This window comes from Kwoniella mangroviensis (genome assembly GCF_000507465.2).
Source record: "Kwoniella mangroviensis CBS 8507 chromosome 1 map unlocalized Ctg01, whole genome shotgun sequence".
In the NCBI taxonomy this organism is placed as follows: Eukaryota; Fungi; Basidiomycota; class Tremellomycetes; order Tremellales; family Cryptococcaceae; genus Kwoniella; species Kwoniella mangrovensis.
In genome coordinates this window covers 11,277,531-11,304,135 of record NW_027062533.1, presented here as the reverse complement: position 1 = coordinate 11,304,135, position 26,605 = coordinate 11,277,531, and the positions used below count along the sequence as shown (strand labels likewise).

Here is a 26,605-nt window from a genome sequence, read left to right as displayed (position 1 = left end):
GTCGTTTCTTCCTCATGTTTACAGTGACCACGAGTCCTTCTGAGAACTCGTTTCTGCCGCTGATGATAATCATCTTGAGGTGATGTGAATGAGGAAATCGCGGTGCGGTGCTGCTCTGTAACAAAATGCTCATGCGACACTTCGACCTGCCACTTTACAGACCATCAAGAACATTCGATATGTGCATGCATCATCCTCTCTACCACTTCAATCCCCAGTCAATTTGTCGTGTCATTCTGATCCAATCACTCCATATACCTAAGAAAGGAATCAAGTCTCGTTAAGTACACGTACCGCATGATTGACCTACAGGATCCATCAGCCACATTCTTTCACTTTGCACAGGTTCACAGGGTAAGTCGACTTACTGATCATTTCTTCGCTTCTTGAGTAGAGCTATTCCCAGCGCTGCTGGTAGAACTACCAGATTTGTCGTTACCTCCGGAGCTGCCGGTGTTGTTGGTGCCGCTGTTACTTACCCCTCCTGAAGAGTTGGAAGAGATGTTAGGATTAGGTTGGTTGGCTGGTCGGAAAGACCTTCCATAGACTACGTCTTCGTGCTGCAATGAGCATCGATCAAAAAAAAACTTAATCAGTGAGAGTGCTTGCCTGAATCGTGATTGACTTACAGACATGTTGGATGATCTTGATCTGTGTAGAAATATGTAATGTGGATCGATCGATCAATGTTTACTGTAGAGAAGGTTGACTCGTACTCGACTTGCGGGCGATTGAGAATGTCAAAGCGAGATGATATGCTTGTTATGTATTTATTTGTCATACCATCCAGATACCTTTCTTTGTTTTCTCATGTATGAGCCATGACCTAATGGCTCCATTCGGTAATCTGTTTATATAAGTCGAGGTAACAACGATCCCCGTAGGAAGGAAAAAAAAGTGAGCGCTAACCGTATGAAGTATAGAAGACAATTTGACCACTTGCTCCCTAAAAGGAGCTTCGGATTTTCTGACAAGGTAGCGACACGTCAGTTACAGAGGTTTAGCCAGCCTAAAGAAGGCTCAAATAATGATGATTGATGGGCCAATCATGGTGTGTATATGTCGGTTTTGACCGATGATGGCATATCGTCCGTCCGCCCGAAACGAACTTATCGAGAGGAGGGTGTTAGCAGGTAGATATTAGAAAAGGACAATACGGTCATACGGTTAGGGGGATGGCGGAGGAGATGATACAGTCGGTGATGGTGCTTTGGATTGCGAGAAATTTCGAGGCTGCGGAGGAAGATGATACAGCAACTCACCGTAAATGGACTGATTTGCCACCGACACCAATAATACAAATCTTACCGTCAAGTCAAGATATTATGCATACACATATAGTCATCATTCAAATTATCAATTAGGATATAACTTCAAAGCTCATTATAAAGGGTCTTAATCATCATCTCATATTCATTATCAACCGCTCGTCAAGTATGTGTCATCTGACATCAGAATAGACATGTCTATTTGAATTAGCTCAAGTCCATCAAGCTGAAATACCTTACTCACAAGTATGATTCACCTAAGTTGAGCTCGTACTGGTACTACCAGTACTACCTCCCGAAGAGTTCGAGGAACTACTCGTCGAAACCGAGATAGAAGAAGAGGAGGTGGTCTTGGGGACAAAACGACCATCGATAAAGTCATATACGGCGATTTCAACTTTGACAGTTTGCTGTTGTCCCTGAAGATATCAAAACAAGTTCAGCCGATTTAGATCGGATAATAAGTGCAGTGGTTATGTAGGCAGAGACTTACGGACATGTCGTTAGGTCTGACGTTGATTTAGAGTTCAAGTGTGTCAGTAAGAAGGAAGTTGAAACTGACAGAATGCGAATCCAAGAAGATAAAAAAGGAGTATTTAAGGATAATATTGCGCTCCGATTTCGATCGTGCTGCGTCAGTCGATAGAAGCAAAAGAAGCATACACAACAACTATACACACACACACACACACACACACACACATACACATAACTGTACAGACATGGCAATCTCGGATATTCACCGAAAAGCAAGGCACAAGAAGCATTCATGTTGTTGCCACCATCAACCACGACTTGCCACTTTGGGGGTACGAAAACGACCTACTTCCGTCAATCACAGCTACATGATGCTGATAGACACTGATAGGCCTCGATTCTCGGTGGAATGCGATCAATCAAGCAAGCCCCCCATTTCCATAATCATACATTCCGTGTAATCACTGATACAGACCTACTGTCGACACGTCGCCTTTCTCGATCTTCTATGATCTATCTTGCTTTACATGCATAGCACACTCATTTCTTGACTTATAGTCGACCAATCACCATTCCGTCTAGCCTGTGTCTATCGTGATTACACAGCATCAGCGATCCATTTTCACTCAAATGACCATCACACTCTCGATGACCGAAAATCATCCCACTCACATGAATCACTATGATTCGCTGATCATCACACATGACTCCATTTGCCAATCCACCATGATCCTTTCTTATTTCTCTGAACGGCAGTGCACTTTTCACATCATTTTTCCATATATTCCCTTTAGGAAGCATCGAAGGTGTATCTCTAACTTTGATCGACCAATCCTTCTTAGCGTAATCCATGAAATCCATCGGTTCTTCCTCAGTAGAGTGGGTTCTACGTATATTGACAGGTGAAAAATCGAATATCATAAGATCCGATCGTTTAGGTGGAGGGATGATCTCGTGTGTCTCATCCTCCAGATCATCCAGATTGAGATCCTCATTTGAAGGCCATAGGCCATGTCCCGAGGGTCGGATGGCAGGCATAAGGGAGACAAACCGGTATCCCGAACATGAACATACCTAGATGAGCATATGACCTTACATCAGCTTCATCTCAATACGGATAACATAGAAAAGAAGCAGAATTGTTGGAAAAGCAAGGGCAAACTCACCCAGCTCCTTCTTTTCATGACAGCATCCATGAACCTTGTATTACCCTCACCCCATTCACTCCAGGGTACGTTCTTCTCCACACCTCTTATCCCTAATCCATCGAAATCACCTCCATTTTTATATGCTTCCTTCAGCCTTTCCTCCCCTTCTATCGCATACTTTACTAGCGTTTCACGAAGTATGAAAATCTCGTATGATTTCTTTCGATCTCTGATCGGTATGTTATCATCTTCCGTATTTCCAACCACTTTCAATTCAAATACCATCATTCCTTTACTTGGGTTTTGCGTGAAGGGTTTGGTTTTACCCAAGGTAGGGCCAGAGCCTGAATTAGGTGGGAAAGCAGGATCCGGTCTTACGTCAAACGCATGAATTGATACATTGTCCGCGAAATGAGGCAATTGTAATTGCGCCAATAGGACTGGCCGAGGGGTCGTGTCATCCATTGGATCAGTATTCAGAGGTTGCACAGGATCAATGGGGTTGTTGGGGTCGGGTAAGAATGAATATACCTGGATAACCGGCGGGAATATTGATCCGACTGATCGGGTCTCTGAGGGCAAGACAGGTGATATATTGGACGTCGATGTGACTAGGAATGTCGTGGGTGTCAAGAGGGCGAACGATGAGAACCATCCATTTTCAGGTAGCGATATACGCTAAATGTAGTACCGCGTAGCCGTGTCAGCATTGTCCTCGTTCCGAATGAAGAACAAAGAGAAGAGGGATTCGGTGCTCAACTTACAGATAAAACCTTCCCAGTTTTCCAATTCCAAGCTACCATCTCCTCTTCGTGACCCAAACCACCCAATGCGCCTATTCCAAAACCCAGCCCGGCCAATACCCAAGCAGGAGCAAATCTCGACACCTGTACTACAAGGGTATCACCCATGACCTGCAGCAACTGTCGAGTATCCATGATAGCCTGTGAGAAAGGCGGGAAGTCTAAAGTAGGTGAATTTGCCAATGGATGTGGTTTCAAAGTCGATAATGTCAAGAGGTGATATCGATGGGTAGGAGCGGATCGCTGAGCATCTGATGATTCGGGTCTGTGAATATATACAAAAAAGATCAGTCATCGAGATTCTCATCAAAATCACACCATGCTGAGAATGATAACTCTGACTCACCTATATTCGCTGACTACGATCAGATCTTGTGTGGGATCCATAGTAAGATCTGAGATTGGGAAATCAACTTTATGGGACGTAGTCTGTATAGGTGGGTCTTCTAGATCTGGATCTTGCATCGATGGTAGAGGTACAAGCCTTATTGAAGAAGGCTATGGGTATCAATCCGCCTATCAGCAACCTGTTCCAAAGTACGAGCACACTGAGAAGCGGCATATAGCTATCGTGGCATGAGATATATCACTCACCTTATCATCATCAATATCATTGAAATCATCACACATCAAGAATATGCCTTCCTGCAATTCATATACACCTTCTCTACCTTGTACTTTGAATGTCCTTTTCTCACCCCAATCCAACGTCTCCCACCTCTTTTCTCGTTCTTTCAACAACTTGTTCCTGTCGGCCGGTGAGATGACAGTATCATGTGCAATCAAGGTGGAAGGTTCCTTGGGCCATGATGCTAGTGAGACAGATGGGACGGTCTGTCTTGGTCGGCCTGTATGAGGGGATTTGAGGGTGATGATAGACGATGACGAGTTGGAAGATAGATCTTCAGGCGATGAAGAGATAGAGGTGTGCTTCGAGTTCTCGTGAGGACTAGTGAGAGATGAAGATGATGGTTCGTATGGAACATCAAGATATCCTGTAGTCTCTAATGTGAATTTGTACTGCAATAACGCAGATGAATCGTATACGTTTCGCAACGCTCTACAGACCTAAACGAGAGACACATCATGGAAGATAAGCATAAACCAGTCGAGACTCATGATAAAAATTCAAGCTTACCGATCTCAGATGCAGTCTTTCATTGTGTCCTAAGAATAGATATACTTGCTCTAGGATCTCATCAGGTAGAGATAGCAAACCAGAGGGATTTTGAGATTGTGTGCTGTTGCTTGATCTTGACCGTTTGGCCAGAGGACGGTGGAGCTCTTCCGCGAGTATCATCGAGGTCGTGGTCCTAACAGATGATTGATCAGAGTGCAGATGCAGTGAAGTCTGCTCGTTCGAGCCTTCTGGATGTAAGCTTAAAGAGACGAGATGAGGTATATATAGTGCAGTTAACTGATCCACCATGATTTTGTCCCTTTCTACTAACTTGAGATGACTTAGAGTACCACACTACGCCAGAAATGTTCGCGTTTTCGTCATCGAGATTGTACATTACGTAACGTAACGTGGCTTCTTGCGACGAGTTATATTCAGCTTTCGCTGAGCTCTTCGAGGTTGACAAGAGATGTTCAATTCGCTTTGCTCGATCCATCACAACACTCCAACATACATACAGTAAATCCCTGTACTCTCTACAATGCAGAACGATACAGCCGTGAACTTACCTTCGGGTTCAAATAAGAAGAATACGGTGTATGTAGCTGGTTTAGCACCAGAGGTGAATGCGGATCAGCTGTTAGCTGCTTTTGTGACATTTGGTGAGTCGAGCGTGCAATTCTATCTTCAGGACGGAGCTAGTCAGGAATAAGAAACGGAGAAGACGTATGTTGTATGGCATGAAATCGTGTTCCGGGGTGGTGCTCCTCTTGTGACGCATATACATTGCTTAATGGCACTGACATTTGTTGATTGCTTATAGGTGATATAATCGATATCAAAATCCCACATGAAATCCATGATCGTAAGTTTTCCAACTCATTCTCTGTCCCAAAGACCGAGTTCTCGTATCACTACAGACAAGAGGAAGAAGCTGACGTTATGTGATACTTTGCAATGTAGAATCAAAACATCGTGGATTCGCATTCATAACATTCTCTCACCCATCCGACGCTCAAGATGCCATTGATAATTTCGATCTAAATGAATTACCTGGATATCAAGGTCGAGGTAAATTCTTGAAATGCAGTTTGGCCAATCCAGATAGGTTCGCTAGTGAAGGTGGTGGAAGTGGAAGGTTCGATAAAGCCAGTGAGTCAAGAGTCCATATTGCTGAGAGATCACGTTCAAGATATGAATGATTGCTGATACGTCAAATTTCCATGTAATAGTCTGGGCAACGGATCAATGGCAGCAAGCTCACGGCGAGAAACCAAGAGATGAAGTTGAGGTGGAAGGACAGTGATATAATCATGGTAGGGTAGGAGGACAAGAGACAAAAAAGAATCAATGCGATAGATAGACAAACATATAAACCAATGTATAATGTTGTAACATCTTATACTCTCAACTAGCAGGATTGCATCTATAGTAGCGTTGGTTGACAGAAAACGTCTTCTGCATATAGCAGTATATATACGTATAAAACAATCCGATCGATCTTCTTCAATCTATAACTGCCTTCTTTGTCTTCTTCCTTGATATCTTTTTCTTGTCTACGTATTGCCAAATTAGATCTTGACCAAGACGTAAGGTACCTATCCCGCAATCATGTCAATATCCAGCAATATCACTGTATAAGTCTCAATACAACTCACCTCGACATCTTCATCATCTTCGTCATTCACCATGACCTCCACCAACAAGTTCTTGGTCCAAGGGGGGATAGGTTTCTTTGAAACGTGTTCAACAAGTTCGGACATCTTCATTGACATTCTGTCCGCAGCCTATGACATTACGAATGCAAATGTCAACTCACTTGAGATCTGATGGGAAGTACGGACTTATTACTCACTTTCTTAGCAGGAACGAAAGAAGACCATAACATTGACACTCCCTGTGAAACCATTTGGACCTCCAACTTATGATTATTTTTGAACCAGTCCAAGAATTCTTGTAAAGTTGGATTACCATCGATCTCGAATCTGTCCCAGAGAGTCCATTCGGTCTCGCCGTACTACGATAAGAGCGAAACAAACGCATTGATTAGCATACTTCCTTAGGAACTGGTCGATCCAATGTGAGCTCACCTTCTGTTTAGCAGCAGCGATTGGTTCCGAGAAACCAAAGAAAGGTAATGCAAGATTGACGAAGCCATTCTTGTAATCTTCCAATTCATTCTTTCCATCGATCATCTGTGCAGAAAGCATCATCAGCCTTGACTACGTTTATCTAAGTGCATTACTGAGCTCACCTTGTAAAGCTCCAGACATACTAAACCGACAGCCAAAGCTGTGGTTGTAGCGATAGCCGGGATGATCTTACCAGCGATCAATTTGGTCTTATGTCTGTCGGCAGGGGTGATACCGTAGTTTGTAGCTCGAAGGTTGGAAGCGGCAGTGATGAAATCGATGTGATGGTTGGTGTCGTCATCTTTTTCGAAGTCAACAGGTTGGAGCCTGAATCCGGCGAGTGATGAGGGTGGTGGTAAGGAAGCAACCAGTGCGTCGACATCCTCGTCACCTGTCATGAGCAGTAATTCTCAGCATCTCCTTCTTTGAGTTTCATCGTTCCAGTCCCCATACGATGGCGAACACTCACTGTCATCTTGTTGAGGTGCAGGTTCATTCTCGTTCACTTGGATCTTGACTCCGCTCTTAGGGGTGAACTCGGGAATTTCAAACGATTCGAGCACCTTTCGGAACAAAGCGGGATCACGTTCTCCCTTGAGACCATAGTTGAACGCGTGGAGATTGGCAGCGGCGATCAGATAATCTAAGTCGAGAGGCTATAGAATGAATTATGAGCTGGCTCTACGCTAATGGAAGAGAGAAAATGGACCAGAAGTTCACATTGTCGATGTTGAATTTCAAGGCATCTGGTGCCCGTTTTGGTCCTGACCAGAATGGTGTTCCATTTGAGTTGACCTATAAGAATCCAAGTTAATACGGAGACATCCTGAGTCTCGCAAAGAGTATACGCAACCACTCACTTGATCTTTGGGCAAGTTGAATAGCAACTGCTTAATCTCATTGACGTAATCGTTCTCATACTGTAATCTAGCCCATTTGATGCAATCCTCGAAGCTCATTGGTTTATCCTTCTTGAGATATTTCTCAATCTGTTTCAATTGATCGTGATGTTGTCCTGAGGACTTCAATGTAGTTTCGACGAAATTAGGCTGCGAAAGGTACAAGTTGACTGTAGTGGGGGGATTGACGAATAATGAGTCGAACGCTTCTCTCGCCCACTATGGCACAAAATACGGTTGTCAACTTCAAGCGTAGTCGGTTTGAATTGGGCTAACTCACTTGAATAGTGTGCTCAATAGCATTAGGGAAATTCTTGACTGTACATGATGGAATAGATTTCTCAGGAGGATCTTGGGAAGAGGAATATGATTCAGTCAAGAATGGAACGACGACCTGGGTATTGGCCTTGGTACCGAGTGTACCGGATTCAAGTAATGGCTTTTGATAGAATACACATCGTCGGTCCATATATTGACCTAGGGGTCACGAGTCTTGAGTCAGCTAAAACACTGAATCGTTCGGATAAGTGGACTTACGAGCAGCAACGTTGTCCAAAGCGTTAGTGACACCGTCGATGGCAGCGAAGAAATCATCTCCATATTCCTCTGACCATATCAAAATCAGCATACGTATATAGCTTGACGATTGACATATTGACACTCACGCTCAGTCTCGGGACCAACTCTGTCTTGATGAGCGATGATCTTCCCTTTCAAGTTAGGGTTCATATCGGCGACAGCAGCGGCAGCAGATTCAGCTTTGAATTTGCCGACATCTTTAGCTCGGAAGAGGAACTGTCTGTTCAAGTTGGATTTCTCAATCGTGTCCAAATCGGTCACATGGATGATACCATTCTGACCGGTGGCTAGACCCATCATACTCCAGTTCTTCAACATCTCACAACCGATAGCTCCAGAACCCACGAGGAATTGTCTGTTATTGAAGATCTTCTCCTGGAAAGTTTTTCCAAAGACGGCAATTTGTCCATCGTATCTTGATCCAACGGGCTGAGCATCTTCTTCGGTAGGTAATTGCTTAGGGAGGGATTCCAGAGAATCGAAGTACATTGATTGTTGCATTGGGTGGAATTTGGCTGAACAGGCTTTCAACACTTCTTGAGCGACAAAACCACCAATTACAGCTACCATAGGTGAAAGGTCTCCGGTAGCTTGATATGATAGTTCTTGCAAAACCTTCTCGTTTAGCTCAGCTGAAGTACCTGCAATCTCCCTGGCGAGAGAAACGACAGCGGCAGCATCTGTAGCACTTCTAGCACGAGGGAGATGACCCGATTTCTCGTAGAACGCAGATAAGGCTTGGAAACCGATGTGAAGTGTCTCAGGTCGATCAAATTTGGCAAAGTCGGTTATGAAGAGCTCGGGGTTGGTAAGTGATTCTTTGAGGGATTTCTGTGAGAAAAAATTGTCAGTGTGAGTCTGACACAAATGATCATAATACTCACAAACTGAAGTATCTTCGGCATCTTCACCTGAGTGAAAATACCACCAGTCTTGTATTGACCCAACCCTCTTGTATCTCCGATCGCGAAAGTGTACGGGCCTTTACAATCCGAAAGGCGTGTGAGCGAAGTAAGACTGTTGTCGAAATCTGAGTATACTCACCTTTCACAGTGACCTTTCTGGGTTCGCATCCATTCAATCCTTCCATACCCTTGACTTCCGAGAAAGTAACGAAATCTCCATCTTCTAATCCATGTCTCGTTTCATCCAAACATGTGACGATACCCTCTTCATCCTACCAATCGACAAATTTTCGTCAGCCTTCTAGCCCAAGGTGGTAATCAATGAGACTACAGGAACTGACCTCTTCGACTTCGACCATCATACCAGTCTGAGGATTCTCACCCGTTGGATCGACACATGCGAAATCTTTACCGAAATCATTGAAGACGTAACTACGGATGACATGAGCTCAGTTCGGATCAGACATCAAGTAAGCACAGTATGCGGGGCAGCTTACCCGAAAAGACCTCTAACATCAGCGGCGATGAAGTAAATACCTTTCTCTCGACAGAACTCATTTATCTCTACTTGTTTGGCTATCGTAGCATTTGTTAAGACGACAACCTGTCAATTTCAGTAAATCAGCTTGGTCCTTTGTCAGTATCAGTGAGCTGTAGACTACTCACTTGATAAGGGGATACCATCGCTGGAGTGATCTCCCCACTTCCCTCGAGCAGCTTGATAGGCACATAACTATTCAATTCCGCTAATCTTGGTCGGGTGACTTCCGCACGGGGTTTACCAATGTCTTCTTCGCGAAGGAAGAACTAAAATTGAGATTATGGGTTATGATTAGCATAAAGTTGAACTATGAGTAGCTTCCGGATATTTGCTATGGACAACTCACCTGAGTACCTAGATCTGCTATCTCAGTGGGTGCAGGATCATAGATTGTGACCGTCTTCACTCCCGCCAAAGCGACGTTCTTGGCTACAAGAGGGTGATCATTAGCTCGCGGAATGATTGGCCGTTACGCAGCTGATACGATGCGAGAGACACTGACCAATCTCAACACCTAGACCTTTCATCCCTACGATCAACACGTTCGAAGCTGCCATCTTCTTCATAGCTGTATCAGAGGTTGGAAAGTAAGCTAAGTGGCATACAACGACAACACCGATTCATGCTCACCCTCATGACCTAAAACATAGCTGCAGAATACTCAAATGTGTCAGCTGAGTTCATCCAACGCGGAGGGTGTTATAGCTTACAGTTGACGAGAGTACAAACCCTCTGATCATGATCGACATGATGATTAATCAGCTTTCAACCTGGGTTCTTCTACCACATGCAGAGTTCGATGCTCACCGTCAACTGCGAAACAGGGTGCGTCATCAGCTTCCCATTCGCTCAAGATAGAGTACAGAATAGCGTTGATGGATAAGCTAAACTCACTTGAATCTCCAGGGACAGCTTCGTCAACTTGCATCGGAGCAGCCATGATGATTCTCTGACTTTGTGGTTTGACCTATAGCAAATGAGTAATTTGTACTTTCTATCGATCTTTTCGAATATCTCAATACTCCTCAGCCGATAGTATCTAGCACCTGTATACGGATCAATGGTAGTACAGAGATGACGAAAGAGTATGTGCTGACGATGATTGATGATCCATGGAAAGAAGATGGATGAGCGTAGATGCTTGACGATGATGATGACACAACACACCCAACCCTCTAACCGATAGATCAACGGAATCAAATTCTTCAGCGGCAAAAATTAGCTAGGTCAGTCAACCTGGAGAGAACAGCATAGGTATCTCCTGTCGAATGTACGAATTGGCAATCTATGGTGTTCTCCAATTCTCAGAGCTCCCTGCCAGGAGTATTAGTACATGCAGATGGAGAGCACCATAGATTATGCCAAAGGGGACGTCCTAACCGCTAGGCCACAAATGAATGCTGTTCTCAAAGGCGTTGCATGCATATCATTAGAGCTTTTCATGGCAGACGACATCATATCAGATGTATGCATCACAACACACACTGTGAGCTGCAGCGTTCGAGGTAATTCTATCTAATTTCATATACATCAGAATTGTCCCATTCCTATATCTATCTATAAATGCTATATAATACGATGGTACATGGAGAAGGTCGTACATGAATAAACAGATCTAACAAATAAAGTCATGGAAGAGAAAATGAAACGAGAAGGAAGGAAACACCATCTATATGTTATTGATTACGTCGCTATGCTATAATTGTGTTAATGTTCTATCTATGGTTGTATATATCATAATGTCGGGAGTTGTTGGAGATCAGAAAAGGGTAATGAGAGAGGTGAAGAGTAAAGGTAAGAATAGGGCGATGAAGGGTATTCCTGAGATTGTCGACCATGCACCGCTCCTATGAGGATATCATCTGTTAGTCCAAGTAGATAGATAGTCGAGGCGTCGGAAGGTGCGTGTAAGAGACGTACGACGGTGGACGATCAGTTATCTTGACTGTCAAAACGGCTACCAGACCATCTATTGCGGGTAAACCATCTTCTTCGACCCTATTTCCAAGGTACGATCAGCTGATAACTCTCTCATACAATTCCAATCTGTGATGAGTACTCACGTTATATAATGATTGATGTCATCTAACGAGGTTGCCATCAGCACGCGACCCTACGTTAAATTCATGAGACGATGCTGTTGATGACTCACCACTTGAATTTTGCAGTAGACCAGAGACGTATTGAACGTTGGTCTGGTAGGTGTAGTTCATATAGGTACCTGTTCCTGAGAACGTCGATGTGTTGGTCAAATTCTTAGTCTCGATAGTCGTGCCGGTCAGGTTGCCAATGAGTTGGTCCCGACCTATGTTGTAGCTATGAATCGAATAGTCAGCAATCGTCGCGTGAGACAGTGCTCTGCGGAGCAGTACACGTTGGTCAAGAACCATCGCATTTGCGACGTCTTTCCCATTATGACCATGCCGAAAGGAAACGGCAGGCTCACCCATTTCTGACGATATCATGTCCACTGTTCAAATCCATCTCAACCGATACAGCCATGAAATAAGCATTGGTGGTATTCTGGATCCAATATCTCAAATGCAATCCACCATTAAAAGTTTCTTGACAGGTACCAATATAGGGGTTACCATAGTTGTATCGTAGCTCTTCAACTTCCGAGACATTCCCCTGATTATCACCTAGGTTGGCCTCTTGAATGGATCCTAGATGTTGGCCTAGACATTCTTCTCCTAGGCCGGCGACGCTGTGTGCGAGAGTAGGCCAAAACAAATACGGAATGATGGCGTAATAGGAAATGATTAGAGTTCACAATGAATGTTGAAGGAATGTCGTCATCGATCGTTCATCGGTGTTGTCAATCGGAAAGCAAGAAGCAAAGTGAAAATAAAATACCAGTCCAACAGTCAGCATTTGGTCAGTTTGAAGTTATTCAACCACAGCACAACATCAGTCGTAGAAGCGATGATGGCACTCACAGCATGTAATTCAAAAACCCTCCTTTATCTGTGCTTTTCACCAAAACTTCCTTGTCTGAATCTGCCGATAAGATAACATTCAAAGGTTCACCTAGACCAGCTGGGTATGTTCCATTTACGATCTGTAAGATATCAATCGAACCAAATCAACCATTCCCTTATCAGCTCGGTCCAATATGACCCAGATAAGGATTGACGTCTTGAATACTCACCGTAAGCATATAACCGCCATCGTCAGCTGGATTATTGTATCCACTCGCTCTTTTCCTCAATTTTCGACTTGGACTGGTCGCTGACCCGAGGATCTCACGTTCTAGTGGCTGGTCATCGGTCCACTTGGATGGACTGGCGAGTACCGAGGAAGTAGAAGGTGATAAAGCCAATAATTGGGATGCGATGAGTAAGAGGATAGATGATCGTGATGAAACCATCTCTATTGACCAATCCCTCTATATGCCTATTGGGTGAAGCAAGATGGGAAACTGAAGAGAGGAAATGACAATGTGTTGAGCGATTGTGATGTAAGGCAGTCGGCGATCGATGTGCACTTTTCAGTGAGTGAGTGACCTTGGCACGCGTATACAACGACGTTGTACCCGTCGTTCGACAACGTATTCTCGTGTTTCGTAATGATCGTATAAGAAGGGAAAGACGATGAAAGGAAATACAAAGAGAGAGTCTATGAATCTCTATATATCTATGGATCTATGATGTTACAAGGAAGTTGAAGTGGTGCAGGATACTGATATGATGAGGAATGAGAGATTGTGGTATGTGAGATGGTGATTCATACCTTTGTCTGCGAAGATTTAGTGTCAGACCATTGTGTTCATTACCCTGAATCCAGATTGATGGACTAACTTTTTTTTTGTCATCCCTGCGGCAACTCAACTATCTTCAAAGTCTTTTTTTGTCATTCAAACGGATCATCAAACACGTCATTCGAAACACCTGCATACCATAATCTAGTCCCAGAAACTGCAGATATAGCAAGTGATCTTCTTCAAGACCAAGAACAAAAAGAACCAAAGGTTAAACAAAAACACAAGATGAACACTCATACTCGCCATTTACTCCGATCCATCCCCACTTCAGCCAAACCACGTCTTTCAAATGCAAACATCGTGGCTCGATGTATTTCGACATCCCAGGTAGTCGGTCAAGTGCCTCCGTCATCATCCAGCAATGCATCGACATCGCATGGTAAGACGACTCATTTCGGGTTCAAGGAAGTGCCAGAGGAACAGAAAGAGACATTGGGTACGTCCACAGCTCTCGCCTATCAATGGGACTTGATCACATATATGTATGACCTTGTGCTGACACTGAGATGAATGTAGTCGGAAGCGTATTCAGCTCTGTAGCTTCCTCTTACGATGTGATGAACGATGCGATGTCCCTAGGTATCCACAGACTGTGGAAAGATTCTTTCGTATCTTCTCTCTTACCCAGATTACCCCCTTCATTACATCAAAATCAAGTACCGGGATCATCGATGGAGGCCAGAGAACCATTCAGGTGTCTGGATGTTGCTGGAGGTACAGGTGATATAGCGTTGAGGATCCTTGATAGGGCAAGAGAGAAGTTCAACAGTAGAGATATCCAGGTGGAGATTGTTGATTTGAACCAGGGGATGTTGGACGAAGGTAGGAAGAGGGTAGCGAAGACTTTGTACTATAACAGTGAGTCTACCGCCTTCTTATTCATACCTGCCACCGTCTCCCGCGACTCTTTGTTGCACTGTGGTGACTATCTGAGTTCTAATCCTACACTTACGTCCGCTCGAAGCTGACCTTGCAATCTAACTCATACAGCTCCCCAAATAACGTTCACCCATGGAAATGCCCAATCACTCCCATCTCACATCCCAGACAACTCCATCGACCTGTATACCATCGCATTTGGAATCAGAAATTGTACCTCACTACCTGCAGTCTTAAGTGAAGCATACAGAGTATTGAAGCCTGGAGGTAAGATTGGAGTGTTAGAATTTGGTAAAGTATCGAATCCTCTATTCAAGGAGTAAGTCTCGATTACTATGTGTTGGAATTCAAGACTGGGTCATATTTGTTAAGAAAGGATGAAAAGCTGATCTACATGATATTGTCTGCATTGCATAACAGGATTTATCGACAATACTCATTCCAATTCATCCCTATAATGGGTAAGATCCTAGCTGGTGACTCGGAATCATATCAATATCTGGTCGAATCCATAGAACGATTCCCATCGCAACCTGAATTCGCTCAACTGTAGGTCATCTCGAATTCGACATGACTACTCACTCTCTCTCGAAACTACTTTATCTGTTCCCGCTTGCTATCATGCGACGTATCGCCAGTACTGACATATCTCATGGATGTAGTATGCGAAACGCAGGCTTCCAGACTGGTCAATTGAGAGAAGGTAAAGGTGGAGCTTGGACGGATTATACCAATGGTATAGCAACGGCTTGGACAGGTGTCAAAGCGTAGGTGAACATATGGTACCGTAGGACAACAACAATCATCACAGGTACAGTATCATCCAGCATACATGCAATCATCACACGTTCCATTGTGGTGCTGTCAGAATACAAGTATGCACATGATAAGCAACCTCCAGCTCGCACAGTTTATAGTTTGAGTAGCATCACCTGTGTCGAGGTGCCACGTGGTCATGGTCAGGTAACCAATTCCTCTTACCACTTCCAGCACCACAAACCGATACACTATCAACTATCCACATCGTTCACTGTTCAGTTACTTTTATGCTGCACTTTTGTTGAGCTACCTTACGATCCTTACACTTTTCATTCCCTGTTCTCTCAATTGCACCAGCAACGCCCCACAACACAATGTCAGAGAAATTAACAGAGTTCGCCGAGATCCCTCAGCAGTTCATCAAAGAAGGCACACAGGTGAGTTGCCCATACCTTCCTTCAAGTAGAAGAGCCCCTGTACGATCCCTTCCATGAACCGGAGTGTATTGTCTATATCGGTTGATAGCTACTGTACGGAGGATATGTCAAATATGAGGGGTAGGGACAAAGCTGACGATCGGTTGTTGTTGTGGTAGTTTGTAAATAGATGTACGAAACCATCGAAAGAAGGTTAGTTTCCTTCCCTCTGCATTCCACCGATTCTAGATGGTTATTCGAAAATGTTGGAGCTTCATAATATGGATGGGTCTATTGAAAGAATCATACGATTGTGGAACTTAATGGAATCATGGGAATATCGAATTACAGGACCACCAGGAGTTTGAGGACTTGGAGATAATGGTTGAAGAGGTCGATGAAAGAGTCTACATCATTCTGTCAGAGCATGAAATAACGACGAAGAGGGAAGACAGCATGTTGTTAGATCAGGACCAAGAAGCAGGAGGAGGAGGAGGAGGAGGGATACTGGACAGTCTCATGAAAAGACAGAGAGTGCATGTTTCATCAGATCCATATCTATCGCACTCCCCTTCTCCCTCGGAATGCTCCAAGAACTTTCGCCATATACTCTACCCATCCGTCAAGAATTTTCGACCACTTTGCACCTCAGATGAGACGAGTGAATACCTCGCTGACATGGTTCTTTGAAATGATTTTATAGAATACATCCAACTTTGTCGAGCTGTCGCTGTTGGATTTGTCGTCATGGGTTTCATAGGTTATTTCGTCAAACTCATCCATATCCCTATGTGAGTTCTTGTGCCTTCGTACCTTGTTGGGATCTGGAGGTGATCGACATAGAAAGCTGGACCTTGTTGCTAATCTTTCGTTGTCTTGCTTTGTTACAGTAACAACATCTTAGTGTGAGTTTGCTCTACACCTCATCTTTTTTTCAATTGCATTCACCACTTTTCGAGAACCCGAGGTGAATTGATGCTGACATTGGAGATTTCACTTTACATAGGGGAGGTGCATAAGCTTGGTCGCTGTGGTTCGTTTGGACGGGATGATAGGCTGAAATGGAATGGGCTCATTAGGGAAAATGCATTGTATATACCCTTTGCACACCGATCTACATATTAACGACACGCTGTGTTGTGTATCGAGTCGTATATCAATCTGGATCGATTGTTCTGCACATACCCAGTGACAATCGTGAGAAGGGGTTCTAGAGAGATCCAGAATAAAGGTAAGAGTGAACGTCAGGTCAGACTTGGCCGTTTGCATGAGGTCCGTCGTATCCCCTCGCTCGCACCCTCAGTGCTTTTCGGCCTCGAAAACACTCATTGTGTGCTGACACTAGGTCGTCCACTTGAGCACTGTCAGCTTCTTTGTTATGACTATCAGGAAATTCCCATCTCACCGGTGGAAGCGAAACAAATTTCGGTAGATCCTTTTCTGTCGATCTGCTGGTCCAATGGCTCACCCAGATGACTGCATATCGGATGCCGCATCTGCCAGAAACTCAACGATGCATCTTCCTACCTTCAGAATGGTAGAAACCTACGATACATACATAGTATATATATCGCTTTGGAATCTCGTAACCATCATTGGCTGGCTGATTGTGCCTCTCAACGCGACGCGTCCATACGTCCATACCATGAGATCGAGAACATGACCATCGTCAACGTTGTTTCAATCCATCTATCAATCATATACCATCCTTGGCACCCCCAGAATCCTTATACCTTGCATTAAGATGCGAGAGACCTCTTCGAGATCACCTTCCATCGTTTCCATCCCCGATTCGGATGGTAGTGATTATACGCCCATAGCAGACAGTCCAGCCAAGCGAACTTCGCTCAAACGGAAGAGGACGTCTGTTGCTACTACTTCCATCTCGACGGCTAAAAAAGCCAATGGCAAGGACAAGGTAAAAAGCGAAGTGATAGATATCGAAGATTCTGCTGGACCAAGTGTATCAAGAGATCATGGATCGGAATACCATTCTGTTGATGAGATCGTCAAATCTCAAAAAGATTTATTAGATTGGTTTGAAAGTTGCAGGTGAGCTATATCGTCCACTCATTCATGGGTTTTGGTGTACATCTTCATACTGATGGAATGTACATTATGCGTATGCAGAGAAACGAGGGGTATGCCATGGAGGAAGAGATATGATTCTGAATTGATCATGGAGGAGAAGGGTCAGAGGGCATATGAAGTGAGCTGGATTCATGCCTTGCTCACATGAAGGAATTCAAGCTGACTGAGACAGATTTGGGGTAAGCTTACACGATCCAGCTCGCTCAGCTGTCGCTAAAAACTGAATTTATGATGGACAATATTGTGTTACGATTATACAGTCTCCGAAGTGATGTTACAGCAAACCCAGGTTGCTACGGTCAGTCAAGTTTCGCTTTATTCGTCACGCTGTCACTTTTGATTGACAGTTCGCTTTCTATCAGGTGATAGCATATTGGAAACGGTGGATAGAGAAATGGCCTACTATAGCTGATCTAGCCAAAGCTGATGTCGAGGTATGTTCCTCCCTTCCTTCGCCCTTTTCGGATCTGTCGAAGGAAGCTGATGAATGGACTTGAACTAGGAAGTGAATGCTATGTGGCGTGAGCTACTCTGTGGTACCTCGTCGTACTAGACCGTGCTAAAATGTAGTGCTACAGGTGGACTTGGATATTATCGTCGTGCTCGTTCATTACTGGCTGGAGCCAAGACTGTAATGTCCAAATCGAAATATCAAGGAAGATTGCCCGATGATCCGGCGGTATTGGAGAAAGAAATTGATGGTGTAGGGAGGTACACTGCTGGTGAGTCGTTCTCATATCGAGAACGTACCCATTTCCCTTCGTAAGCTGATGGCAAGCTTGCAGGAGCAATTTGTTCGATGGCGTATGGGGTACGAACACCGATTGTACGTATTGACTACTCAAGTGGATTTCGATGTTTGGCTTATACTTTATGATATAGGTTGATGGTAACATACATCGACTATTATCTCGATTACTTGCTGCTCACGCACCGCAGACAAGTCCCAGTACAGTCAAGTTCCTTTGGACTTCGGCAGAAAGATTGGTAAATCATCTGCCGGAGGACAAAGGGATCGCGGGAGATTGGAATCAAGCTTTGATGGAGTTGGGGAGCCAAGTTTGTAAACCTGTTTCACCGGATTGCGGGTCGTGTCCTCTCAGAAAAGGATGTAAAGCTTATTCCGAGGTACGTGTTTCACATTCCATATCTGTGAACGATTGTTGATGAATATAACATATGGGCAGCTGTCGAGACCCCCTCCTTTACCCCAGGAAATGATTTGTACCCTCTGCGCTTCCATCCCCTCAAGTTCGGACACGGATAAGATATCAAGCGTAACGATCTTCCCTATGCGCAAGGAGAAAAAGACATCGAGGTCTGAAGAAGAATCTGTCTTAGTTCTAGAATGGAGAGGTGAGAGTGATGATGATAGGAAATGGTTATTTGTCAAACGACCTGAGAAAGGTGAGCTGAACGTACTCTTCCAAAAATTGCACAATTAGCTGACATTGAGCACAGGCCTACTAGCCGGATTGTTCGAACCTCCCACCTCGCCCGTTCCTACCTCATCCTCACCGTCCAAATGCCTCGCAGCTTCCTTGAACTCTTTGCAGGATTACCTGGAGTCTTCAGCAGAGGTGGGAACACATCGATACGTATCGTCGATACCTCATATATTCTCACACATCAATATGACATATCACATTCATCATTCCGTCATAACTTCGCCTGCCCCTCCTCCTATTCTCGCATCAGCACCAAGATCAACAGTATGGTTAGATAAGGTTGAGGTGGACCACGCGAACGTCGGCACGGGAGTCAAGAAAGTCTGGGCCGAGGTGTACGGCTCGTGGGGTTCTTTCGATCTTGACAATGCCCCAAAGGGGAAGAAAATAAAGAAAGGTAATTCAAGTGCAACGAAGAAGAAACCGCTCGAAGAAGTAGTGAAAAATGGAAAGATCGTTAAGAAAATTATGATGCCTGCTATGCCTACTAGAAAGGTCAAGGATGTGGTCTGATCTTGTCCTTGATTCTATCATTCCATGAACCCACATCTACTGCCGGACAATCCTGTCATAAACCATGTTATACACTTATACTGCTTGCTCGATGCAATTGCTGTACCATGAAATCACTAGCCCGATTCACGGTTAGAAAGATGAAATCTTCTTCTTCTAGTTGGAAAGGAATTGGTTCATGCTATATCAAACGCTCCACGGACCACTCCAATCACACCATTGTCTTTCTTCATCTACGAAGACGAGATATGGCGCCTTCCTTGGAGTAACCCTACCAGACATATGGAACACTGTACCTACATTTGGAGAGGATAGTTTTTAAACTCCTATCTATCTATGTTTTGAATTTAATATACCGGGAAGGAATAGATTACAATGACATTTAGTTTGTCTGTGCCTCGAATGAATCAATGTTGATCATCGATCTCATGATTGCGCAATCGAAAAGTAGCATTCCAGTTTTCATGATTCGTTCGAATGGTGACTTCCCAAGACGTGCTTAGTATCGTCATCTCATCACGTCGTCAAGGATTAGGGCATTCGATGATCTACATCTCTCGTTTCAATAACCTGAATACCAGTGTCGTCAGAGAGATATTCCAGATAATTGTTAGCATGTAGATAGCTAGCATGATGAATATCTGTAGATAACGCACGACTGATGTCGCCATCAAGATTTGCATCAACGATTGAATAGATCTGCAGGCACGATCATTTGAACATTCCTTCCCGACTCTCGTACAGTCTCTGCCGCTAGTCGTAGACATATCGCGTGGTGAGCTTAGGTCGCAATTGGAAATGCCACCTCCACCAAGATGCTCGCCGCCAAAATCGGATGATTCTTTTGAATTTACCCTGAAGGAAGCAAAACTGGTTGCAAACCAAAGGGAGAGGGGTGTCTAACCGATTTTTGATATTTGTGATTTTCAGATATCGCGACTACGGTTATGGCGTGATCAGTCGTCTTCATTTTTTGAACCGTTCAAATTTCATTTTTACACCATCGTTTAACCGCTTAAATCGATTTCTTTTCGATTATTTGATGCTACTGATACTCCACATCTCGATGCATCGCACAAGCAAGAGTAGGACGATCTCGTCAGACTCGTGGAGTGAGCTGGGGTAATTTCAGATAATTGATATGACGTATCGAGCTATTCCAAATTTTGAACTGATCACATCTTTCGATTGTTGTTGAATAATCCTTTTTACTGTCCTTTGAATCAACGTACGGTGAATGATCCTCTGCAAAAGCCTCTGTCCTGTCTCACCTCTACATCTACAGCGTTGATTTACCACATCACAGATCTGTCCTCCTTGTTGACTAAGACGCAACGAAGACGTGATTAGCTGTACCTTTTACAAAACCACAAAACCTCCTCTTTCTCTTCGAATGAAAAGTATAAGTACCGACAAGATTTGGAATTATAAAGGGAAACAGAAAGCTACATTCGTAGATCAAGATCCAGATCAAAATCACTCTGAAACAGTTCCGACAACGAATCCAAATTCAGTCAGCAACACGAATACGAATTCAACAGGAGGTAACCATCCTTTCATTCGTATTCACGAACCATCTCCACCTTCCTCCCCTTCCTCTTCGTCATCAAGACGTCCCGCCAAGATGCAGACGGTACATGAAGGCCAACATCATCAATCCCGTGGTTTAAAGACCAAAGTGAAGAATTACTTTGGATACACCGATACCACACCTGAGACCATCTCAGTCATTAGTTGGGCAAAAAGTGCAACCCCAAATGCTAGATCAGGAGTGAGTCAGCCTTGAAACTTTTGATCCAATACACAAAATGGACGACTAATACCTTTTCCGCCACCACCAGGTGAAGAATTATCTTCTCTCCCTCTTCCCTTTCTTACAATGGGCTCCAAGGTATAACTTGACATGGTTGTTCGGTGATCTCGTTGCGTATGTCATCTCTCCATCGAGTGGTCTGCAAGGTTGTACCATCATGCTGACCTCATTTCCATTTATGTAGCGGTATTACCGTCGGTATGGTCTTGGTACCTCAATCCCTCTCCTATGCCAAAATCGCCTTACTCGAACCTCAATACGGTCTCTACTCCTCCTTCATCGGTGTGCTCACCTATGCTTTCTTCGCCACTTCGAAAGATGTCTCTATCGGTCCTGTGGCAGTCATGTCATTAGAAACCGGAAACATCATTGCCAAAGTTCAATCCGAATTTGGCGATCTCTACTCCGCTCCGTTAATCGCAACTGCTCTAGCGTTCATTTGTGGTTTCATCGTGTTGGCAATTGGATTGTTGAGACTTGGATGGTTGGTTGAATTTATTCCTCAACCTGCGGTATCGGGATTCATGACTGGTTCAGCCCTCAACATCGCCGCTGGTCAAGTTCCAGCTTTGATGGGTTTAGCCAAGAGGTTTAACACCAGAGACGCAACCTATAAAGTCATTATCAATACTTTGAAGAACCTTAGATTCAGTTCATTAGATGCTGCCTTTGGAGTGACTTCTCTGGCTTTGCTGTACTTTATCAAATGGGGTTTGGCCTGGGTAGGGCAAAAGAAACCCAGATATGCCAGAGCTGCATTCTTCGCTTCTTGTGTCAGACACGCTTTCGTCATCATCATCTACACCATCATCTCATGGCGAATCAACATTCACCACAAGACCGCCCGAATCGCCCTGGTAGGTAGTGTACCATCTGGTCTTCAACACGTTGGTAGACCCGAGATCACCGGTGAACTCATTGCTGCCATCGGTCCTCACATCCCAGTCGCCACTATCATCTTATTATTGGAACACATCTCGATTTCAAAGTCTTTCGGTCGATTGAACGGATACAAGATCAACCCCAACCAGGAACTGATTGCCATCGGAGTGAACAACACCCTCGGTACCCTTTTCTCTGCTTATCCTTCCACCGGTTCCTTCTCTCGATCAGCCTTGAAATCCAAAGCGGGTGTACGAACTCCCGCTGCAGGTCTGGCCACTGGTGTAGTAGTCATTGTCGCCCTATACGCCGTTGCCCCTGCTTTCTACTGGATTCCTAATGCCACTCTTTCAGCCTTGATCATCCACGCCGTAGCGGATTTGGTTGCTTCTCCCAAGCATTCTTATGCTTTCTGGAGGGTTTCACCTTTGGAATACATCATCTTTGTCGGTGCGGTCCTCTGGTCAGTCTTCTACACAATCGAGTCCGGTATCTACTGGTCTCTCGCCACCTCCATCGTTTTGTTATTGGTCAGATTGGCTAGACCCAAGGGACATTTCCTCGGTCGAGTGAGGATCAAGCCTGAATCTGCTGAAGGCGGTCATCAAACCAGAGACGTGTATCTGCCACTCTGTTCAGAAGCTCATCAAGATATCCCCGTCGAAGCTCCTCCACCTGGTGTGGTGATCTACCGATTCGAAGAATCTTTCTTATACCCCAACGCTTCATTGATCAACGATCGAATTGTCAACTACGTCAAACAACATACTAGACGAGGTAAAGATTTCACTGGTATCTCAGCAGGTGATAGACCATGGAACGATCCTGGACCCAAAGCCAAAGACGCCGCGATCTTAGCAGAGAACGACTTGACCAAACCTAAACTTCGTGCTGTCATCTTGGATTTCACCGCTGTAGCCAACCTCGATACGACCGGTGTACAAAACCTGATTGATACCCGAGTAGAAGTTGAGAAATGGGCAGATGCCAAAGTTGAATTTCATTTCTGTGGTATATTGTCACCTTGGATTAGAAGAGCTTTGATTGCCGGTGGATTTGGACAGGGAAACACCAGAAAGGGAACTGCATTGGAAGTCGCTCCTGCTGTGATCGAAAATTTGGAGAATGTAGCTTCGCCTCATCCCGTTCCTGAAAGAGATGAAGATGGATTCCCAATTAACAATAGACCGATTGACATCGAGACTGGCCAATACGATCAGGACCAACAAGGTGGAAGTGCAAGTGGTACATCTTCATCTAGGGGTTCGTACGTTGACGAAAAGGACGCTCATGGAGTATCATTAAGCAAGGATGGAGGCTATGCAAGGAGAAGAACTTCAGAGAATTCACAAAAGACTGTTCCACTGGTGGATCGATCGACTCCATTCTTCCATTTTGATCTACACGATGCTATCAACTCGTTGCATCTTACGGAAGATCAATAGGTCAATAGGTTATCTGCTCAATAGAATAGGATAGAATACGGAAACAAGTATAATGTCTGTCTGTGTAACTCAAAAGGTGTTTTGTTTTTTGGATGTAAAGTTTTACCCGATAATGAATCAGTTTATACGATGATCTTATGCATTGATATCAGTATAACATATACAACTCTTGTACAGACAAGCATAATCTTTTGAGGCATCCATGATGCAAACTACCATTGCATGGCGTTATCAGACATCATACAAGAATGTTAAGTTATATACAGCTCAGCTTTACTGCACCTTGCTCTTGCCAACATCATATGATATTCTTGACGATCAACAAACTTTTCTCTGTCAAGACTATGACCAAATCCTTTCCTCGTACTTTGACATGACCAACACCTAACAACGCACCTTTCTCACCTCCACTGACAGGAATCACACCCTGTTTAGCTGTATTTTTATCTCCGACCGCAGGGGGATAATACACATATAAATTACCTTGTCCTACCGAGCTTCCCGAATCGAACGCCAGCACTGTCGTTCTCGATCCTCCTCCCGAGACCGAGGAGGGCTTCAGCCGTTTAGACAAAGAAGGTGAAGTAGGTTCAACATCGCCATGGGGATGGACTCCCTGTGGAGAAACAGATGTAGTGAAGTGCTTGATCAATCTTAGATCCCTTTTACTTGATAAGACAAAGGCCAAAGCAGGATTGGTCGATAGGTGTTTCCAAGGATTTTTCGTTATATTTTCTGGCGCCTGCAATTGCCCTTGAGGAGAAAATAATAAACCATCTACGGCGGATTTGATTATTATTCCATATCCTTGATTGAATAATGGTGTGGATAAAACTGATATTGTGGTTTTTGACCAATCCGATTTGACATTAATTGATCCCTCGTGGTCATTTTGAGTTTGGTTTTGGATAAAACCGACGAAAACTTCTTTACCGATTTTACCAGTTTCATCAAACGATCCTTGATTCTCCGTCAAGGGATCTTCATCATCATCAAGATCAAAATCCATCTCTTCCCTTAACAAAGCTGGCATAGCAGGATGTGAACTTGGTGGTTCACCTTCACCCTCTGGTCTGGTTTTGATAGAGTTGAAAGATTCCCTTACGGCGGCCAAAGTCGCTTGCGATAGTGTTTCCGGTACTTCATCTTCTTCCTCGTCATCATATGAAAACACCGTTGGCCATCTGACGTTTTGGTCCACCTTGATTAGGTCAATTTCGATTTGAAATTTTGATGAATCATAGCTCCATGTGGATAGTTCCGGATCGATGTTGGTCCATAATGCTCGAGTTTGCTTTTTAACAAATTGATCGAGTTGAGGTGATATATCGGAAGAGGGTGAGAGGGACAATGAGAGTGTGGTGGAAGTAAGATCCAATTTGATATCTTGACGCGTTATCGATTTAAGAAGTGGGATAATTATATTGAGGCCTTCTGAATCTTGTGTCCATTGATATGGATATAATTTATCTTCATCCCCATTGTCTGAATCTTCGAAGTCCATTTTCTCTTCATTTTCAGGAGTGACGAGTGAAGGAGGGATAGAAGCACCTAAGCCAAGTTTCGCAATTTTCGCTTCTCTCTCCCACTTCTCCTTATCTTCCTTACTTTCCTCCTTCTCACTATCTTCCGTCGAAGGCACCTTGTATTCTTCAGGAGAAAGTATGATCCATCCACTATGCTCCGTAGAGTAGTGACAATGAATAGGTAGATCGTCACCGCTCAACTTCCAATTCACGCTTAATTTCTCAACTTCCTCCTGGTCGTCTACCGCATTATGAGCAGATGGGTCGAGGGTAATTTCGATTACTTCGAATGTCGTCAATTGTGATGATTTTATCGTCCTCCTGTCTTCGTTCGCCTTTATTGATCTTGTTAACAGCAAGCTCACTTGTTCGTTCGATATTGTATGTGATGCACGAAGGAGGAATGGTGATGGTTCGTTTGAGTCGGAGATGGAAGAAGGTAGGTCGTATTTAGCTGTGAATTTTCCTCGTAAAGAGCCTGTCTCGTCAGGCGAGGTAGTTTCCAGAATGTATAGTGACCCTGAGCCTGAGGACACTGCCCATGTCGTTGAAGTCAAAGGTGATACAGATGGGAATTCGAATTGTTGTTCGCTAGATGAGATCGGAAGTGATAACGAAGCGAGCTTGGAAAATGTCGGTTGCAAATCGTCCTGTTCGTCAAGAAGAGACCCAAAGTACAAATCAGTATATCCTCTCGTATAGTATGCAGAAAGCTTTACAATGATGATGTGCGATGAATGAAAACACCCCACTCACACCAATGATAAAGCCTACGACCACCCACTCCTTATCCACGTACATTCCCACACCATCTGCATTCACCGAAAGATGATCCCATCCGATTCTATTCCTGACTTCTTTGAAGCTGAGATACGAAGATGTATTGTATCCTACTCTACTTTGCGTTGAGCCAGGTTCAGGCAAGGGGTATTCCAATAAGTCGTGATCCGGGTCTAGGGACTGGAGTTTGTAGGTCTCAAATTGTGGGTAAAGGAGGGGTTTATCGGGTGGAAATAGGTAAGACATCTTGATACGAGCAGTGGTAACCTCTGAATGGTCCTTGCAGTTTATGTCAGGTATCGCATGTGAGATATGTATGACCCATCGAAGAGATAGGGATTTGTTGTCGTCGAGCGGAGAACAACGAACTACCTCCACCTCGTCGAATCTCGCACATTCCGTCATCACCGATATAACG

At 44.2% G+C, this 26,605-nt stretch overlaps 9 protein-coding genes across 9 annotated transcripts; 5 read left to right on the top strand and 4 right to left on the bottom strand.

Annotated features, from left to right (window-relative positions):
- Positions 1–2,268: 2,268 nt before the first annotated feature.
- I203_104290 (uncharacterized protein) lies at positions 2,269–4,996 on the bottom strand (the record flags this gene model as incomplete). Its single annotated transcript, XM_019144120.1, has 7 exons — positions 2,269–2,334; positions 2,418–2,819; positions 2,912–3,571; positions 3,658–3,961; positions 4,043–4,194; positions 4,291–4,764; positions 4,835–4,996. 7 exons carry the CDS (start codon positions 4,994–4,996, stop codon positions 2,269–2,271), a joined length of 2,220 nt encoding a protein of 739 aa, XP_019007169.1.
- Positions 4,997–5,357: 361 nt separating this feature from the next.
- On the top strand, positions 5,358–6,122 carry I203_104289 (uncharacterized protein; the record flags this gene model as incomplete). The annotated part of the gene is made up of 4 exons (XM_019144121.1): positions 5,358–5,478; positions 5,640–5,681; positions 5,780–5,968; positions 6,049–6,122. The coding sequence occupies 4 exons, from the start codon at positions 5,358–5,360 to the stop codon at positions 6,120–6,122; spliced, it is 426 nt and encodes a 141-aa protein (XP_019007170.1).
- A 265-nt stretch (positions 6,123–6,387) lies between these two features.
- Positions 6,388–10,812, bottom strand: I203_104288 (uncharacterized protein; the record flags this gene model as incomplete). Its single annotated transcript, XM_065517506.1, has 21 exons — positions 6,388–6,414; positions 6,475–6,603; positions 6,672–6,833; positions 6,907–7,011; positions 7,071–7,339; positions 7,418–7,604; positions 7,669–7,743; positions 7,809–8,066; positions 8,128–8,324; positions 8,385–8,453; positions 8,513–9,257; positions 9,311–9,408; positions 9,471–9,603; positions 9,673–9,763; positions 9,829–9,935; positions 9,998–10,138; positions 10,219–10,301; positions 10,375–10,440; positions 10,503–10,522; positions 10,583–10,604; positions 10,680–10,812. 21 exons carry the CDS (start codon positions 10,810–10,812, stop codon positions 6,388–6,390), a joined length of 3,117 nt encoding a protein of 1,038 aa, XP_065374324.1.
- Positions 10,813–11,631: 819 nt separating this feature from the next.
- On the bottom strand, positions 11,632–13,242 carry I203_104287 (uncharacterized protein; the record flags this gene model as incomplete). The annotated part of the gene is made up of 7 exons (XM_019144123.1): positions 11,632–11,719; positions 11,793–11,870; positions 11,936–11,957; positions 12,025–12,188; positions 12,319–12,579; positions 12,812–12,933; positions 13,024–13,242. The coding sequence occupies 7 exons, from the start codon at positions 13,240–13,242 to the stop codon at positions 11,632–11,634; spliced, it is 954 nt and encodes a 317-aa protein (XP_019007172.1).
- A 618-nt stretch (positions 13,243–13,860) lies between these two features.
- Positions 13,861–15,285, top strand: I203_104286 (uncharacterized protein; the record flags this gene model as incomplete). Its single annotated transcript, XM_019144124.1, has 5 exons — positions 13,861–14,071; positions 14,152–14,493; positions 14,626–14,833; positions 14,935–15,063; positions 15,177–15,285. The coding sequence occupies 5 exons, from the start codon at positions 13,861–13,863 to the stop codon at positions 15,283–15,285; spliced, it is 999 nt and encodes a 332-aa protein (XP_019007173.1).
- A 362-nt stretch (positions 15,286–15,647) lies between these two features.
- Positions 15,648–16,708, top strand: I203_104285 (protein translocase SEC61 complex gamma subunit, archaeal and eukaryotic; the record flags this gene model as incomplete). The annotated part of the gene is made up of 5 exons (XM_019144125.1): positions 15,648–15,710; positions 15,869–15,902; positions 16,393–16,480; positions 16,580–16,594; positions 16,696–16,708. The coding sequence occupies 5 exons, from the start codon at positions 15,648–15,650 to the stop codon at positions 16,706–16,708; spliced, it is 213 nt and encodes a 70-aa protein (XP_019007174.1).
- Positions 16,709–17,433: 725 nt separating this feature from the next.
- Positions 17,434–19,741, top strand: I203_104284 (A/G-specific adenine glycosylase; the record flags this gene model as incomplete). The annotated part of the gene is made up of 11 exons (XM_019144126.1): positions 17,434–17,741; positions 17,820–17,898; positions 17,953–17,959; positions 18,041–18,078; positions 18,143–18,214; positions 18,283–18,301; positions 18,359–18,502; positions 18,566–18,606; positions 18,663–18,908; positions 18,968–19,187; positions 19,242–19,741. 11 exons carry the CDS (start codon positions 17,434–17,436, stop codon positions 19,739–19,741), a joined length of 1,674 nt encoding a protein of 557 aa, XP_019007175.1.
- A 1,393-nt stretch (positions 19,742–21,134) lies between these two features.
- I203_104283 (uncharacterized protein) lies at positions 21,135–23,881 on the top strand (the record flags this gene model as incomplete). The annotated part of the gene is made up of 3 exons (XM_019144127.1): positions 21,135–21,512; positions 21,583–21,668; positions 21,739–23,881. The coding sequence occupies 3 exons, from the start codon at positions 21,135–21,137 to the stop codon at positions 23,879–23,881; spliced, it is 2,607 nt and encodes an 868-aa protein (XP_019007176.1).
- Positions 23,882–24,179: 298 nt separating this feature from the next.
- I203_104282 (uncharacterized protein) lies at positions 24,180–26,433 on the bottom strand (the record flags this gene model as incomplete). The annotated part of the gene is made up of 2 exons (XM_019144128.1): positions 24,180–26,057; positions 26,164–26,433. The coding sequence occupies 2 exons, from the start codon at positions 26,431–26,433 to the stop codon at positions 24,180–24,182; spliced, it is 2,148 nt and encodes a 715-aa protein (XP_019007177.1).
- Positions 26,434–26,605: the final 172 nt, after the last annotated feature.